Source organism: Lacerta agilis, chromosome 3, assembly GCF_009819535.1.
Source record: "Lacerta agilis isolate rLacAgi1 chromosome 3, rLacAgi1.pri, whole genome shotgun sequence".
Classification (NCBI taxonomy): domain Eukaryota; kingdom Metazoa; phylum Chordata; class Lepidosauria; order Squamata; family Lacertidae; genus Lacerta; species Lacerta agilis.
Genome location: NC_046314.1, coordinates 72,248,712 through 72,265,628, shown reverse-complemented (window position 1 = coordinate 72,265,628; position 16,917 = coordinate 72,248,712). Strand labels below are relative to the sequence as shown.

General features: G+C 43.8%; 1 protein-coding gene across 2 annotated transcripts in view; it reads right to left on the bottom strand.

Annotated features, from left to right (window-relative positions):
- Nucleotides 1-16,917, bottom strand: part of NUP133 (nucleoporin 133) — a 28,449-nt gene that overhangs the window by 6,438 nt on the left and 5,094 nt on the right. Inside the window, exons 6-22 of one of the 2 annotated variants that reach the window (XM_033144260.1) lie at nucleotides 14,354-14,524; nucleotides 13,813-13,968; nucleotides 13,664-13,734; nucleotides 13,033-13,180; nucleotides 12,468-12,612; nucleotides 11,803-11,960; nucleotides 11,533-11,624; nucleotides 9,229-9,392; nucleotides 9,021-9,112; nucleotides 8,712-8,936; nucleotides 8,020-8,142; nucleotides 7,346-7,445; nucleotides 6,477-6,719; nucleotides 5,273-5,406; nucleotides 4,659-4,817; nucleotides 3,091-3,226; nucleotides 2,099-2,217 (exon numbers count right to left, since the gene is read on the bottom strand). In XM_033144260.1, coding sequence (XP_033000151.1) covers nucleotides 2,099-2,217; nucleotides 3,091-3,226; nucleotides 4,659-4,817; nucleotides 5,273-5,406; nucleotides 6,477-6,719; nucleotides 7,346-7,445; nucleotides 8,020-8,142; nucleotides 8,712-8,936; nucleotides 9,021-9,112; nucleotides 9,229-9,392; nucleotides 11,533-11,624; nucleotides 11,803-11,960; nucleotides 12,468-12,612; nucleotides 13,033-13,180; nucleotides 13,664-13,734; nucleotides 13,813-13,968; nucleotides 14,354-14,524 — 2,436 coding nt within the window. The remainder of the gene's footprint in view (nucleotides 1-2,098; nucleotides 2,218-3,090; nucleotides 3,227-4,658; nucleotides 4,818-5,272; nucleotides 5,407-6,476; nucleotides 6,720-7,345; nucleotides 7,446-8,019; nucleotides 8,143-8,711; nucleotides 8,937-9,020; nucleotides 9,113-9,228; nucleotides 9,393-11,532; nucleotides 11,625-11,802; nucleotides 11,961-12,467; nucleotides 12,613-13,032; nucleotides 13,181-13,663; nucleotides 13,735-13,812; nucleotides 13,969-14,353; nucleotides 14,525-16,917) is intronic. The other variant, XM_033144261.1, reaches the window with a different exon arrangement.

Below are 16,917 nucleotides of genomic sequence, written 5' to 3'. Positions count from 1 at the left end.
CTCGAGGTCCAATCCCAGCATTTCTAGGCAGGGCTGGGAAAGACCTCTGTCTGAAAACAACACTGAGCTAGATGGACCAAGAGTCTAATTCAGTACAAGACAGCTTCCTGTGTGCAGAAAAAAAAATCATCTGCAATATTTTGGAAAGATAAAAACCTGCAAAGGAGACATGCATATTTACTTTAATAGAGTAAGCCCTCAACTGACATGGGGGTTCCGTTCTGGAGATCACACCTAAAGCCAAAATTGCTTATAATCACAAAACACTGGGTGCAATGGTGGGTGGGATTGCCAAAGACTTCCCCTCCAGACACCTGTCCCCTTTCTATTTATTATTATTATTTGCCAAGAACGTAAAGCTGGGTGTACACAAGCTAAATGTCTGTAAGTTGTGGGACTGTAGGAATTAAGATCCAAAAGTATGGTTGCAGTCACACAAGTTAAGCTATGGTTCAGCACAATGAGCAGCTTTGTTCAGATTACAGCTGTTTCTTTTTTTAAAAAAAGTTCCTAAACTTGAATGACACCAGGGTTGGAAAGGAAAGGCTTTGCTGATAGAAGAAATTAAAAGCAGGGTCTGGCAGTGATCCAGGCTGGAAGATTATTAGGGGGCATCAGAGCTGCCTGGCTTTAGCACAGCTGTTAAAAGAAACTCCTCCTCCTTTTCTGCTTACAGAGACTTCATTCTGTAATACCATTGTAATGCCTAAACACCAAAACATTTGGACTCCTGTTTGCCTCCCAGGATGGAGTTTGTGGAATGCGGAGGCAGAAAAGGAAAAAAAAGCCCTTATATATGTAATACTTTTACTAGGGGTTTTCATTCATAAAAACATATGCACAAAATTTGCCCCACTGTCTATCCTTCTGGTTTCCTTCATTCAAAAGTCTAAAAAGTGTATTTACCAAGAAACTGTTTATAAGCTTAGCTCAGTGGTGTCCCAGTCTCCGACTATCATCAAGAAAGTGTAAGTGGATTTGTTGAACATTCCTAGTCACAGATCTTGCCACAAAGATTAGTGCTCTAATAACCCATGAACTCTGTGTATATAATCAAAACCCACTGCATAAGGCATCTGGATATGGTGGCAAAGGACAACGTCTATGGAACAGTATAGCCCATTCATCTGAAACAGGATATGCTCCTGGTATTTGAGGCACAAAATAATTTAACCCAAACACCACCATTCATACAATGAGCTGAGAGCTTTGCTCCCCATTTTATCACAACAAACCTATGAGGTATGTTAGCACTGAAGATTAACTCTTTTGACTCATACTGCACAGCAGACTCCTTACCAAAATTTCCTGAATTTATTTTGATTCTGTTGGTGAGGTCACTAAGATTTGTAATACAAAAGAGTCAGGACGGACTCAGGGCATCTTCATCGGGTTGTATCCAATAGTGACTTTGTGCCAGCAGAAAGCACTTCTACTCAAGCAAGGCAGGGCACTCAGTATCTATCACACGAACAGTATTTATCACACGAATTTTCTAGCCATCCCTCCCTCCCTCCCTCCCAGGGGTGTGGAAGTTCCAGCCCACGGGCCAACCTGGGCCTGCCAGGGGGTCCAATTTGGGCCAAGAGACCATTTTCTCCAAACCATGCCCATCAACTGACATCACTGGTGATGTCAGATAATAGACAGGACCTTCTTGCACAGCCCACCTCCACTGATTCCTTCAATCTCTAAAAAAGCTCAGCCTCGAGCAGGCAGTGAAAGCTGCAGACAAGTTTTTTCCTTCATTGCTGCATGATGGAGCAGTCCCTGCCAGAGCTGATGTCTGCTTCATGGAAACATTGGCTCTGAGAGACAGCTTCATCACACAGCGATGAAGAAAAACTGCTGCACAGAGCACTGTAAGCACAAGTGATTTTGATCGGTGAGCGTGGCAATCCACCCGTCAATTGTGATGCCACAGTGATGCCATGAGGCTGCCGAGTTGTTTGCTGGGGTCAGGGGATCAAAGCATGTTCCATTTTCATCCAGCCATTTTACCCAATATTGTTCAGGAACACAAAACCACGTTAGAGAAGAGCCTTTTGACAGAGTAGCTTAGAAATTCAATACCGGTAGGACACTTAGTAGTACATACCTCAATCAGCTGTGGAGCACTTAACACTGGCATTTCATTGAGATTCAATTTTTTATCATCCAGCAGCTGCTCAGGTAGAGTCTCTTGGTGTAGCAGAAAGCGCTCTTGTTCAGTAATTTCTTGTATACATGAAATAAAAAGCACAGCACAAATTACTATAATTCCTGAGTACAAAGAAAGTATTATTAAACTAATTATGGATATTCCATCACACTCTAGGTTTTCAGTGAGCCTGAAGACCAGTAACTCCACCTCCACCTGTAACCTGCCAGTATGTTTAGTAGCCAGACAGACCACTTGCTCCAAATCCCCTTCACTTCTTGGCAAGCAAATGGATGGCTAGTTGGAGGGAGGATTTTGACAAGAGGCTTTTATTTTCTGACCTCTATCATAGAACATAAAGGCCGCCACCGCCACCCATAAAAGTGGTGGGAAGTCTACTTACAAGATCCCAAGCGAGGGAATTCTGTCCATGTAGTCAGAACGACTTGTAAATGACAGCCCTTGCCGTGCACTGCCTCCCAAGTTATTGATAACCATGTGGAAAGCAGGCAGCAAAAATGACACGTTTTCATGATAGCAGACCTGCTTCCCCCACACATTTCTGCACCAAAGTTCTATGAAAAATTCTGTAATATTCTAGTGATCATTCTCAAAACGGGCAGGTTGTTTAAAAAGCATCATCACCCACTGAATTAACTCCTTACTTCAAGGGGTGCATACCTTACTGGAGCAACATCAGAAAGATGGAAAACTTACACATTCCAACCACAACAGTAATTGTTCATAGATATCTGTATTAATTTGTTGTGTGTGGCAGCCAAGAAGTTCCGTGGGGACCTGACAAACTGCTTTGGAAACTAAAGCTCTGTCATTGGTGTCTCAACCACCGTACTGCTGGGATCACAATTGACCTTGCAGATCTAATAAATTAAGGGGTATCTCCGTATACAGAAAACTTACTTTAAACTTTGCAATGGAAAAAATAGTACCTTCAATTTTCTCATTCAGCATCACTTCTGATACATCAGAAGCCAGTAGAGACAGTTTACACAGGCCAAGAAGAGTTTTCTTCTTTGCAAAGTACCGAGTTTCTGTATTTGCTAAATTCTGCAGTGTTCGGTTAGCCTAACATTGACAAAAAATACTTTTAATATTTCAAGTGACACAAAGCTCAACATGTAAGTTTATTTACATGCACACACAGAACAGGGACATTAGTAATTTGCATGATGATTATATATTGTTATTATTTCATAAACATCATGTTCAAATTCTGAGATGGCCAAGGAGAATTTTCTTCTACAGTGAGCAATTTTATAAAACTCTGGGAATAACAACAAGCAAAAGGCAAGATAAGGAAGATGTTAAACAGCTGCACTACAGGACACACGTTAAAAGTCACTGAAAATAGAAATGGTATCCAAGCAAGTCTATTATGAAGAAATGGTATTTTAGGAATACATTGATTTCAGGTAATTCTTTCTATTATGTTTCTTCAAACAAAGCTCTAAAGAGAATTCACACCCCGGTGTTGTGAATGGCGGTGACCATTTTAGGCATGTCCAATTGACATACAATCACCAATGTGTGAGTCCTTTGAAGAGTGCAAAATGGGGGTGTAATGGGGCAGGTTTATGCTCATTCCACTGGCTCTCATGGGGGCCAGGAGTAGACACCCTGTGTGAAATGGTCGCCTCCTGTAATTATAATGCTAAGAAAGAAGAGAAACTCACTAAAATAGTGACTGGATCTACCAGAATAAGAAAAAGGAAAAGAGGAAAGATATTACAAAAATGGTTACTTGCTAAAATATCTGATTTTATAACTTGTCCAGTACTTAAACTGGGAAGCTCTTTAAAAAAAAAATTAAGTTATATTTTGCTCTTTTAACAAATAAAACAAAACAAAGACAGTCATTTGTCTAGCTTGGACCCAACAGCTCACAATTTACAAAGCTATCAGAATAACCTCAGTGAAGAAAGAAAACTGCAGAATGCTAGGCCACTTAAGTTCTAGAAATATTTGACGACATTACAAATTTCCTCTGTGTCAAGATTTCAAAGAACAGAATTGCCTCCTATGCTTATTATTTTTACTTTAAAAGGGGTAAGAGCCAGAGATACACAGGAACAGAATAAAACTCTGATAACAGTGTTGTTCTACAAACTGTTGTGGAAAAACTATTGGAAAACTCAGCACAACATAGCAGAAGGCAAAAGGATGTGCAATGCATTGTGCCAGCACACATTGTGGGAAGCGGTAGAGGTCTTTGTACAAGATACTGAACAAAGCTATGCACTATCAGAGGCACACTGCTGGATTTCAGTTTTCTTTTGTTATGCATGTAACTTGCACTGAGTTAGGAAAAGCTGTTCTGCTTGCAGAATCCCACTAAAATGGTAGGTGCAAATACACAGAGGTCTCCACTTGTTCCTTAGATTAACAAAGTGAGGTGCCTGTGTGCAGACAGTCACGTTACCTAGCTTTGCAAGGGGTCTCTACCGAGGACAGAGCAACTACCTATTACAAATACTTTGCTTTTTTAATAAAGCCATACCTTTTCAAAATCACTGCTGTTGATGTCGTGCAGCCAGCTGAGTTGCTCATGAGCTTGTAAGAAGCTGGCCAACTGGCCATGCTGAGCAATGGGCTGTGATAACAGCTTGCCCCGTTTCCCTTTTTCCAAATACCAACGGAAGAGGAAATCTGAAAAATTCTAAAAGTAGCAAGAATACGGTCAAGCTTGCAAGACTGTAAACATTTTTTACCAAATGGGACAAGTTTTAATATTCCAGCATAGAAAATATTTATAAAAGTTCTATCATTTATTTCGCACAAGTTTACATTTCAGGAACAGGTCACCAGTGAAGAAACAGCTGTTTACAATGGGGTCCCCTTCACTATTCCACATACCAAACTTGACCGGATTGACAGCTGGAACTTGCTGCAACACGTAAGTCATGGAGTACCCAGAGTATTGTTCTCCAACAACTCAATTCTCCCCCAGCATCTGTTGCCTGATGCAGCCACCTAATGGCTAAGCCTGGTTATTTTCTCTGTAACTTATGAGGCTCTTGGATAGTCACTATCTGTATGTGTAATGTCTGAGGTTTCTCCTACAGTATACACTTACTCAACAGCCTGTTGTTTGGAGTAAATAAAGAACATTACCTGATCAGCAAACTGTGTCATGTAACGTTGCAATCTGGTCTGGTTATCAGTCTGCTCACACAATTGTACCAATATGTCAAAGTCACAGTATTTTTCTGCTAGAGCGGCAGCCAGCTGGTACTGTCCAAGAGAAACTGAACAAAAACAAACAGGGAGAAACGCCCAGAATAAAAACATGGCCATTTTGTGAAGACTTAAAAAAGAAGAAGAAAAAAGATCCACGAGTGTGGGTTTCAAGGGCATTTTGCCTCTAGATAACCGTTTTCAAAAACTATAAAGCAGTTAGAGCAATTTGCAAGGGGCATACTCTACATGCTAGATCTACATGCTAGTTGACTATGCTAGATCAAAAAGTATTTTGTCGGGGGGGGGGGGGGGGGGACAATTTGATTCAACCAATAGGATTTGGTTACTGTGAGTGAATTCATCTTAAGTTACAGAAGCTTTTCTGATAGCAAGACCATATCACTTTCAGATTTTATACTAGAATCTCTTCTCCAGATTTTCTGCTAAAATGAATCCTTTCCAGGTACTAAAAAAAACCCCATGAAGTCATAAAGCATAATCCATTGTTTCAGAATTATTTTGAAAGACCGATTCTCAATAGCTGTCCAATAGAACCCAGCTGCCACAACTGCCTTCTTAAACTCCAGAATTTTTTTAAAAAGTGACTCAGGAATTTGGCAAATAAGGAACAAGCTGGGGAGACACAGCTGTTGGCGGGGGGCTACAAAGTTCCTTATAACTGAGGAGTAAGGGAAAACTTAATGTTAGGGCAGAGGGGGGCTGACTGTAATTCCTGACAAGCCAAACTCTAGCATGGAGAAGGTGCCTTGGAGGAACTCCTAAGCAAAGGATTAGGTTCTGACAATAATACAATCACACGTTCGTTCGTTCGTTCATTCATTCATTAATAATTCCTTGCAAATTATCTTCCCCTTAAGAAAAAGCAACTCAACATTGCCTAGAATTTAAAAACTAAGAACCAAACTGCACACTGTGAAATGTTGAAGAAATATTCTAATCCACATTTTTGATTCAACATTGCAAGCCTAAAAAGAAAACTCTGCTCTGAAAGCTAAAAATAGGCAAACATTATTGGAAAGAGAAAAAGAAAGGAGAAGAGCATTTCCTTATTCCCCTGCTTTCCTATACCCAAGGCAGAGACTTAAATGGCACCCTGTATGATAACCGCAGCACTTACGTAGTGGTGACAACAGTTCAGATCTTTTCTGCATATATTCCATTTCCAGACTGTTATAGCGTTCTTGGTACTCTGGCCGGTCCACAGATTTAAGTTGAGAAACGTAACCATCCAGAAAGCAATCTAGAAGTGCCACCAGCTGTTCTGTCACTATGCTACGAAGCTTACTGTTAACCTGAGGATAGACCTTCTTCAGAATGATTTCATGTTGCTGTATTATAGTCGTTCGCACACCAACAGATGCTTGAGAAGACCAGAAAATGAAATATTAAGGCATTATTATATTTGGCATATGGAATTTGAAAAATGACATATGATAGCGTGCCAAGGGGAAGTTAGACACAAGAGGCCGTTAAAAAGTAAATGTATCTACATTCCATAGCAAAGCAGCAATCCCCAGCCTAAGTCTTTTAGTGGAACAACAGCACTGCACAGCAGAGAAAGAAAAACGTCCACATTAACAATCCTAGCAGAGCCAAGGCTATGGCTGAGAAGAAAAGGCAACTGCTAGAGCTCAGTGTCAAGTATGCACTCATGCCTACCTTTCCCCTCATGAAATAATCTGAAAACTTTTGAAACAATAGGATAAAATCGTATTCTTTACACCAAAACCTAATACACAGGCTTCTTTTCTTTACACCATGGTTTCTAAAAGCCTCTAAGAATCACTGCTTGCATTACAAAATTCTACATAGAAGGGATTTCAAAGCAAAATGTTACAGCCATCTGGTACATAGATCACTGTGTTTGACTATACATGTGCACATGCAACAATTTGAAAGGATAATAAAGTACGCTTCGGTGGATTTTATGTAAAAGAGAAATACTGTGTTACAAAACCATTTATATAACATTTTCTGTATTCTCACCTGTCCATGGAACATATTCTGGTTCCATTTCGGGAGGCTCTCTTATTTTATATAAAGCAGCTTTGGACTGGCGGTCTTGGATAGCAGCTTGCAGCATATCCTAGAGAATATTGACACAGAAAACATAGGAAGTTACCAAACATAGGATTTTTTGGGAGTGTCATCTATACCGGTATATTAGCACTCATCATTTTTTAGTATTATTACATTTTACATTTCTGTATCCTGTATTATGATTCCAAGCCACACTATATCTTCCCCTCCTTTATTCTGTTTCCTATGGGTAGTGAGAATAATCAGTTTAATAATAATAATAATATAATATAATAATATAAAAATAATAATATTAATAATTAATATTATTAATATAAAAATAATAATACTGCTACTGCAATTTTCTGTTTTCATCTGATGGGAAGATATTTTGGGAAATCAACAATATTGTCATTCATTTTCATTTTACTGCAACATGTAATCTAAAACTGTCCAACCTCCCACTTCTTATTAAAACCCTAAATTAGTTTATGATCCCCTTTTCAAATTTCATTTATTGGAACTGGAAGGATTTAAGCTATGAAATCAAATGGAGCTTTAAAATATTTAGCTGGGTGCATTACGTCCAGTTTCCTAGATCACTGACTTTTTACCATTTCTAAATTTTTGAAACGTAATACCTTTATGATATTGTTTACATTGACGACTATTTCAGCCCATTCTTCAGATTGAACTGACATATCCTTCAAGACTTGCTTTTCCTTTTCCAGTAAGCATTCAAAAATGGTATCTATCTGTGACACCTGAAAAACAGAAAAAAGGAACACTGACAATTAACATTGCTGATCAGGTATAAAGCAATGATTCAACCTGATATTTTATGCACTGAGCAGTTTAAGTGTTTCACTTAGCATGTTAAGAGCACAATTGTACACCCAACCCAACACCCTGATGCTGAAGGCTGGGGATACGATGATCTACTAGCTACCACAGGAAGCTACCACAGGCGCTAGCAGCGCTAGTCTGGAGCTGGAAAAACTAAACCTCTCCTCCTGTCATGTGTGAGCAGCAAGGCTTCAGGTGTGGTGGTAGAGCATCTGCTCTCAGCCGGGAGCTTAGATTGCTCCGCGAATCTCATAAATGGCTTTCTGCCATTTAATTTTCATTCTTAAAATGGATCCATAAGCATGGGAGATTTTCATCAGGCACTTTCCTAAAGGAAAAGTATTCATGTTCCCACCCCCATCCCAAAGTATGGATCTAAAAGAAGAAATCTAGAATGTTACATGGATTCTCATGCATTTTATTATGAAATGCTATTCACACAGAAAATGATAGATGCGATTGTAGATAAATTGTTTCTTTATTTCACCTCTCTGAAGAAAACATCTGCAGGAGTTAGACTTGATGGAACGTCGTCTTCTCTTTTCATCAAAGCAGTCTCTATTGCAGCATTGACCACATCTGGCAATCTGTAGTGATGGTTCTTGAGAGCAATGGCTGCCGATAACTTTTCTGCATGTTCACAGAGTAACCACCGAGTTGCCATTGGTATGCCTCGTACTGGGAGATTGCCCAGGCGACCAAATAGACCCACCTTGGATGGAGATAATTGTACATAAAAATACTCTTGTGCCACATCCTATATTACCACATCTACACAAGAACATTAAGAACCTACCTGACGAAGAAAGTCAATGAATAGAGAATGGGCCTTTGTCTTATTTTCCAGCTGATGAAGAAGAATGATGGAAGAATTTGGAAAACTAGCTGCTTTGGTACAAAAAAAAAGTGACAAGGAAAGGAGTTTAAAAGTTAGTATAACTTACAGTCTTACTTTCTTAAGGCTGTACAGTCAGAATGTCCATTTTACACATGAGACTTCTTACCTTCAGGTACTGATTCAGCCCATCGTGGGTCAGATGTAGGATAATCATCCACCAAATTCTCACTAATTTGAAACACAGCTCCGTCTAGGTCTGCATCAGGGTATGCATCTCCATGCTGTGGAAAGAGCTCAGCAACGATGATCTGTGCACCTTTCATATTATTACTGAAATGAAGGGAAACACTTGGTGAGTCGACTCTTAGAATGAACACTGGTCCCCACTGGGAATGTTGCTTTTAACTGCACATCCGGAGGTGTCCAAGTGGGTCATTATCCCTCCAACTGCTTGGAAGACAGGAAGCTTGTGACTGCATCCCTCCCGCCCATATTCAAGAAAGCCCCTTCTGCTTGCCCTTCAGTTCTGTTCTGTGGCTAAGCTACTGTATGATGACATCAGGAAGAACATCCATAAAAGGACTGGGGCTGGGGAAGGACAGAAGGAAACATAGCCGAGGCTAGCTGTGTGTGCACTGAAACTGGATGCTCAAGAAAGACCAAAAACACCTTCAGGTGATTGGTATGTGCATACGTGGCAGCCAGCCAATGCTCAACTAGAACCCCCACATTCATAATAAAGACCATGGTTCTGGCCTACCTTGGGCATGGGATATGAGTCAAGTGGAATGCATAAAAACTGATGTCTTGTGGGTGGGATCTTTTTGGCTGCATGGTGAAATGGGAGCATGTGCCACAGCACTCATCTTCCCTAAAGCAGCTTCTGCTGATGCAAGCAGGTCTAAGTTGAAATGGTGTATGAGTGTGCTTGCTGAGGACCATGCAGCCACTTCTGGTGGGAAACCTGCCCTCAGGAGAACGCTCTGTTCAGTTTTCAAACAGTTAGCTAGAGGCAGGTCAGGTATGGCTGCAATAGGGGTCTCTGTCAGAGTAGGTCTGGCTTGAGTGGCAGGAACTACGGTGGATACTCTACCAGCTAGAGAATTTTGGAAAACCGAGATTGGCTGCGCCAGCAGGACCACTAGGACTACCTAAACCCTGTCCAACTGAATTTTGTGAATGATGTGACAGTAGGGGAGTTGGAGGGCATGTGTACAGGAGGCCTGGAGGCCATGATGTTATGAGGGCATTCACAGCTTTTGCCCTCCAAATCAGGAACCTTTTGACGTATCTCTTGGTCTGGTGGCTGGTCTCTGAGGCAAAGGGGTAATCTATCATGCTGTCAATTTTGCACAGGCTGAGGGTAGGGTACATGCAATAGTGTTCTTCTATGAAAGTGCTTACTAGTGAGCTAATAGGGTCAGGAGATTCCTCTGCAGATGGTGCTGAGAAATCACAGAATATTTGGATCTGGGGTGGACTGCCCCCCCCCTTTTAAGGCACTTCTGGTTTTCACTTAAAGGATGGCCCTCAAGAGCAGGAAAAGGTCCTAGACACTCTTAAAACTGTTTATTGGGAACTAGCTCTTCAATCTTGGGGGGAAATGCAGCTTCCAACACAAAAGAGGAAGAATTGTTAAGCAGAGCACTAGATGAGAGGTACTGGAGACCAATCAACTGGATCCACAGCAGGAGACTGTAGGTGCTGGCGCTGTATTCAAAACATTGCCTCTTTCTTCAAGTTCTCTAAGCATTTCATGGTATCTTCTGCCCTCTGGGGGACCGCATCTGGTACTGCAGCACTACTGTGGGAGAGTGATATTGACATCAAATGGGGAACAGGCAGAAGCTGCCATAGGTGCTGTAAGGAGAGGAGCTGTGACTGTCTTTACTGGAATGGAGCATGAAAGGAGACTAAACCCCAGTCACAGCTTCAGCTGGGAGTGCTCCATCTGCTTCCTGTGAACTTGTGCTGTGATGGAAGAGGAGGACAGTGCTGCGGTTGAAGCAGGGGTGGGGTAGTAATCACCTAACCACCTTGATATGCTTAATGCTGGGAGGTGGTTTTAAAGGAGAAGATTAGCACACTGAAGGAGGAACAAATGGATTCTGCTCCAAATGAAGGAAGACAAGAAACAAATTGAAGGACCAGCAAAGGGAGAGGGCTTCCAAGCAATAGGAGGGATTATAGACTACTTGGACAGAAAGGAGCACAAGATCTTTTGATAGTTTGCAGAACCCAATTGTTTGTTATCTGATAGTACATAAAGCCATCTATTTTTACAGATTTTGGAAGTGCACAAATGGCTGCAGGGAAGAGAGGAAGAAAACCCAGGGCATACCTATTTGTATTATGTTGGTTCTCATCCTCTATAAAAGGTAATGCTAAAATGTTAGTATTTCTCTTCAGTTTTACAAACCCACAATGCTCCCAGAATGAAATATATATTAAACATGACATAATTTTATACCTGCAAAAGTGTAAGAAAGCAGATTTTAACATTTTGGTCTTATCCTCTTGCGCTATAATATCCATCCTGGAAGCATCATCAAATGCAATGCTCTAAAATAAAATTTAAAAAGAGAGAAAAATTTAAAGGGAGGAATAATGCTTCCACAAAAAAGTAGTTTGAAATGGTAAAAATGCTAATTTTGGAAGAACTAAATTATCTAAGAAAATCTAGTGCAGGAATATACATCTTTACTGTTAAGACAATTAAGACAATGCTTTCCCACCTTACCTCATCGTTTGTCTCAGCTACAGAGGAGGCTAAAGAATCCTCAATATCTTCAGGGAGCACAGTAATGTTTTCCCTGGAATGTATGGCCACGAGCCCACTTTTTCTAGTGAAAAAAATTGGAAGTCCAGCACAGGAACCTGCTCCTAAAATTCTATCACCTAAGGTAGGAAATAAACACAATACAACTTCAACACCATTAATGAATGTCAAACTGTGGGCTTAAGTTTGATTTGCTAAGCTATGTTATAAGCACAAGTTATAAGGCTGTAAGGCTTGGTTTTCATAGTTATCAAGTGAAAAAGGAACAAGACAGAGTTTATTATAAAGTTCCTATGCCTACAATAATAACTCTACATAACACAACAGGGATTGTTCTTAAATCTGAGATTTCACTGTTAGGTCGTAACTGCTAAAGTCATTGAGACTTCAATTCTATATACACTTACCTGGAAGTAAGACCAATTGATCTCAATGGGACTTACTTCTGAGTAGACATGTATAGTATTGTACTGTGGGTCAATGGCAAGATGAATAATCACTGCTATACCTATGACTATTTCCATAAAAAGTAAATACAGTAAATTTTAAAAGCATAATCGTTGTGGAGAGACACTATAAAACACCCTCATTGGCTTATTAAGAGCCAGGCTTCTTTAGGTTCTTACCTTGAAGACTGAATATCATTTTCTCCTGGGGCAAAGAAATTCTTCCCGTTCCTGTTGAGCAAGCAAATACCTCCTCTTCTGTGTAAAGACAGGCAGCATGGCTGGAGAAATTTGGGACTACTAAACGACACATCAGCTCTTCAGGCTGAAATATGTTTCATTAAGGGTTAGCAACCGACATTTATAAAAGCATATTACCCTCAACCTGTTAGGCTTCATACAAATGCATAGGTGTCATGCTAACGGCTTGATCCCAAAAGGGGCAGGGAAAACAGGCTGAAAGTGACACATTTGTGGATGGTGCTGCCAACTCCACTTATTTTTCCATAATAATATTCTAGATGTATCTGTTTAGGTTGATATCCAGCTCAAGGCTGCTAACATAAGTGTTCATGTATAAAATATTTATTATCATCATCATCATCATCATTTTATACCCCACCTTTCCCCCCTTAATGCAACAGGTGAACACAGTCAGCATGATGTATTTCCAACAGTGTGTTTAGGATCAAGAGCTAATAGCCAATAAGGCACAAAAAACCCTGTAATGCATAAGGTCAATTACCTGAAACGGTGGATTATACTGGGTGACTTCCACAATAACATTATCACATGTGGGGTAACCGTTATCCTCTAGTGTTATTAAAGTATAGTAGATAAGGCATGGACTGTCACCAAGATGCCAGGCTGCAGCTAAAATCACCAGTCCATCACTATTTATTGGAAGACACAAGAGATAAGCATTTGCTGTGCAAAACTATGTTCAGAAATACCAAGAAGCAAAACAAAGTTTTCTAATTATCTGACAGCATCTACCGGTACTTTTCGTAGAAAATAGTATCTTAAGAATATGTACACATGCATTGTTTTACATGCTGCATGTAAGCAAATTCATTACATTTATATGCTAAGCCTTTGCATATTCCTTGGCTTTTGAAGGGAGGAGAAAGAAACCTCAGCATTTCACAGAAGATCCCTGATTAAATTACAAAAATTGACATCTTATTCTGGGTGAAGAACATCTAAAACAAGCACAACATGCTAGTAGACCTAAAAACCAGTAAAAAATTAAGTATTTTCTAAAATGTCAATTCCACTTCTCCTAACAGTTCTGCGGCTTGAAATAACTGACCTTGACACAAAAGGACAATGTGACTAGTTCATAATAGGTTCCTCACTTTCTCATAAGAACTCACCGATTTTGCTGCAAATCCAAATACTGCACATTGACATCTCCTTTAATTTCTTCATAGTTGCTTTCAGAACCCTGTGCAAATAATAGTTATTAAATATGCTAGCAAGAAAGCAAACACTTGTTTTACGTTCAAAATGTACTGCCGCTTACCCATATTGATTCCATGATGTTTTCTTTAAGTATTCTGTTTACATCCCAGCTGACAACTTGACGCTCTGTAGTATCATCTATTTCCCATTTGTAAAGATTTAAGCTGGTCAAAGCATAAAAACGTGAACCGTTTTTGTCCCAAAGAACACTAGAAAGCTGCATTAAACATAAATTATAGGAGCTTAGTGTTTGATACAATAAAGTTCTCTATTTAAAGTTTTAAAGAACAAAACAGAACTGTTTAACACCACATTTCAAAAACTAAAAACAAGTTTCTCTTCGCTTTGCTGAGATTGGTCAGATTGACTTTAGTGTTTCACAAATGTGAGAATTTCAAGCTAGATCAAAAACCATTCTGGAAGACACAAGAGCTAACTGATAAGACTAAAGTCCATCAGTATCATGGTCAGATATTGGATACTTTTTGTAATTCTATTACTTTCTAAAGCTAGTGTTGTAAGACGTTTCACTCATATGAAAGAAACTAAAAAAAATCAAAATATAGCATTATAATTGAGTTTAAACTATTTTAACGACTTACTGCTACATCATTGCTGGGAGACAAGATTCCCAGCAGAGAAGAAACTCTTCGGCCTATTCCAGAAAACATGCCTTGTCCTTGTGGTAGGCCATGCTGATGAATCTTGCCACTACTGTCTGGTGTCAGTCGAATAAAATGGCTTCTTGAAGATGATAAAATAAAGCTTCCACCCTAAAAGAAAAGAAAACCCAATTTAATCCTGCCAGCTTTTTGTTGCTAATGCATTATTATTCAGTTTTTAAAAAGAGAATACAGTGGTGCCTCGCAAGACGAAATTAATTCGTTCCGCAAGTCTTTTCGTCTTGCGGAAATTTCGTCTTGCGAAGCACGGTTTCCCATAGGAATGCATTGAAACTTAATTAATGCGTTCCTATGGGAAAAAACCAGTCGGGGACAGGTGTCGGGAAAGCGAGCTGGGAGAGCGGTTACTTACAGTACAGTACTGTAGTGAGCGGCGGTGGCGGGAGGAAGCCGGGTGTCGGGTGTGCGATCGGGGAAAGCGGGGAGGGCGAGCGGGAGGAAGCCGGGTGTCAGGTGTGCGATGGGGGAGCACGAACGCGAGGATCCAGGCGTGGGGAGGGCGATGGGGAGCGCGGGGAAGACAAGCAGGAGGAAGCCGGGTGTCGGGTGTGCGATGGGGGAGCGCGAACGCGAGGATCCAGGCGTGGGGAGGGCGATGGGGAGCGCGGGGAAGGCAAGCAGGAGGAAGCCGGGTGTCGGGTGTGCGATGGGGGAGCGCGAACGCGAGGATCCAGGCGTGGGGAGGGCGATGGGGAGCGCGGGGAAGGCAAGCAGGAGGAAGCCGGGTGTCGGGTGTGCGATGGGGGAGCGCGAACGCGAGGATCCAGGCGTGGGGAGGGCGATGGGGAGCGCGGGGAAGGCAAGCAGGAGGAAGCCGGGTGTCAGGTGTGTGATGGGGGAGCGCGAACGCGAGGATCCAGGCGTGGGGAGGGCGATGGGGAGCGCGGGGAAGGCAAGCAGGAGGAAGCCGGGTGTTGGGTGTGCGATGGGGGAGTGCGAACGCGAGGATCCAGGCGTGGGGAGGGCGATGGGGAGCGCGGGGAAGGCAAGCAGGAGGAAGCCGGGTGTCGGGTGTGCGATGGGGGAGCGCGAACGCGAGGATCCAGGCGTGGGGAGGGCGATGGGGAGCGCAGGGAAGGCAAGCAGGAGGAAGCCGGGTGTCGGGTGTGCGATGGGGGAGCGCGAACGCGAGGATCCAGGCGTGGGGAGGGCGATGGGGAGCGCGGGGAAGGCAAGCAGGACAAGCCGGGTGTCGGGAATGCGATCGGGGAGCGCGAACGTGAGGATCCAGGCGTGGGGAGGGCGATGGGGAGCGCGGGGAAGGCAAGCAGGAGGAAGCCGGGTGTCGGGTGTGTGATGGGGAGCGCGAACGCGAGGATCCAGGCGTGGGGAGGGCGATGGGGAGCGCAGGGAAGGCAAGCAGGAGGAAGCCGGGTGTCGGGTGTGCGATGGGGGAGCGCGAACGCGAGGATCCAGGCGTGGGGAGGGCGATGGGGAGCTCGGGGAAGGCAAGCAGGAGGAAGCCGGGTGTCGGGTGTGCGATCGGGGAGCGCGAATGCGAGGATCCAGGCGTGGGGAGGGCGATGGGGAGCACGGGGAAGGCAAGCAGGAGGAAGCCGGGTGTCGGGTGTGCGATGGGGGAGCGCGAACGCGAGGATCCAGGCGTGGGGAGGGCGATGGGGAGTGCGGGGAAGGCAAGCAGGAGGAAGCCGGGTGTCGGGAATGCGATCGGGGAGCGCGAACGTGAGGATCCAGGCGTGGGGAGGGCGATGGGGAGCGCGGGGAAGGCAAGCAGGAGGAAGCCGGGTGTCGGGTGTGTGATGGGGAGCGCGAACGCGAGGATCCAGGCGTGGGGAGGGCGATGGGGAGCGCAGGGAAGGCAAGCAGGAGGAAGCCGGGTGTCGGGTGTGCGATGGGGGAGCGCGAACGCGAGGATCCAGGCGTGGGGAGGGCGATGGGGAGCTCGGGGAAGGCAAGCAGGAGGAAGCCGGGTGTCGGGTGTGCGATCGGGGAGCGCGAATGCGAGGATCCAGGCGTGGGGAGGGCGATGGGGAGCACGGGGAAGGCAAGCAGGAGGAAGCCGGGTGTCGGGTGTGCGATGGGGGAGCGCGAACGCGAGGATCCAGGCGTGGGGAGGGCGATGGGGAGTGCGGGGAAGGCAAGCAGGAGGAAGCCGGGTGTCGGGAATGCGATCGGGGAGCGCGAACGCGAGGATCCAGGCGTGGGGAGGGCGATGGGGAGCGCGGGGAAGGCAAGCAGGAGGAAGCCGGGTGTCGGGTGTGCGATGGGGGAGCGCGAACGCGAGGATCCAGGCGTGGGGAGGGCGGGGAAGGCAAGCGGGAGGAAGCCGGGTGTCGGGAATGCGATCGGGGAGCGCGGGGAGGACGAACGGGAGGAAGCCGGGTGTCGGGAATGCGATCGGGGAGCGCGGGGGGGGGGGCAAATGGGAGGAAGCCAGGCGTGGGGAGGGCGATGGGGAGCGCGGGGAAGACGAGCAGGAGGAAGCTGGGTGTCGGGTGTGCGATCGGGGAGCGCGGGGAGGG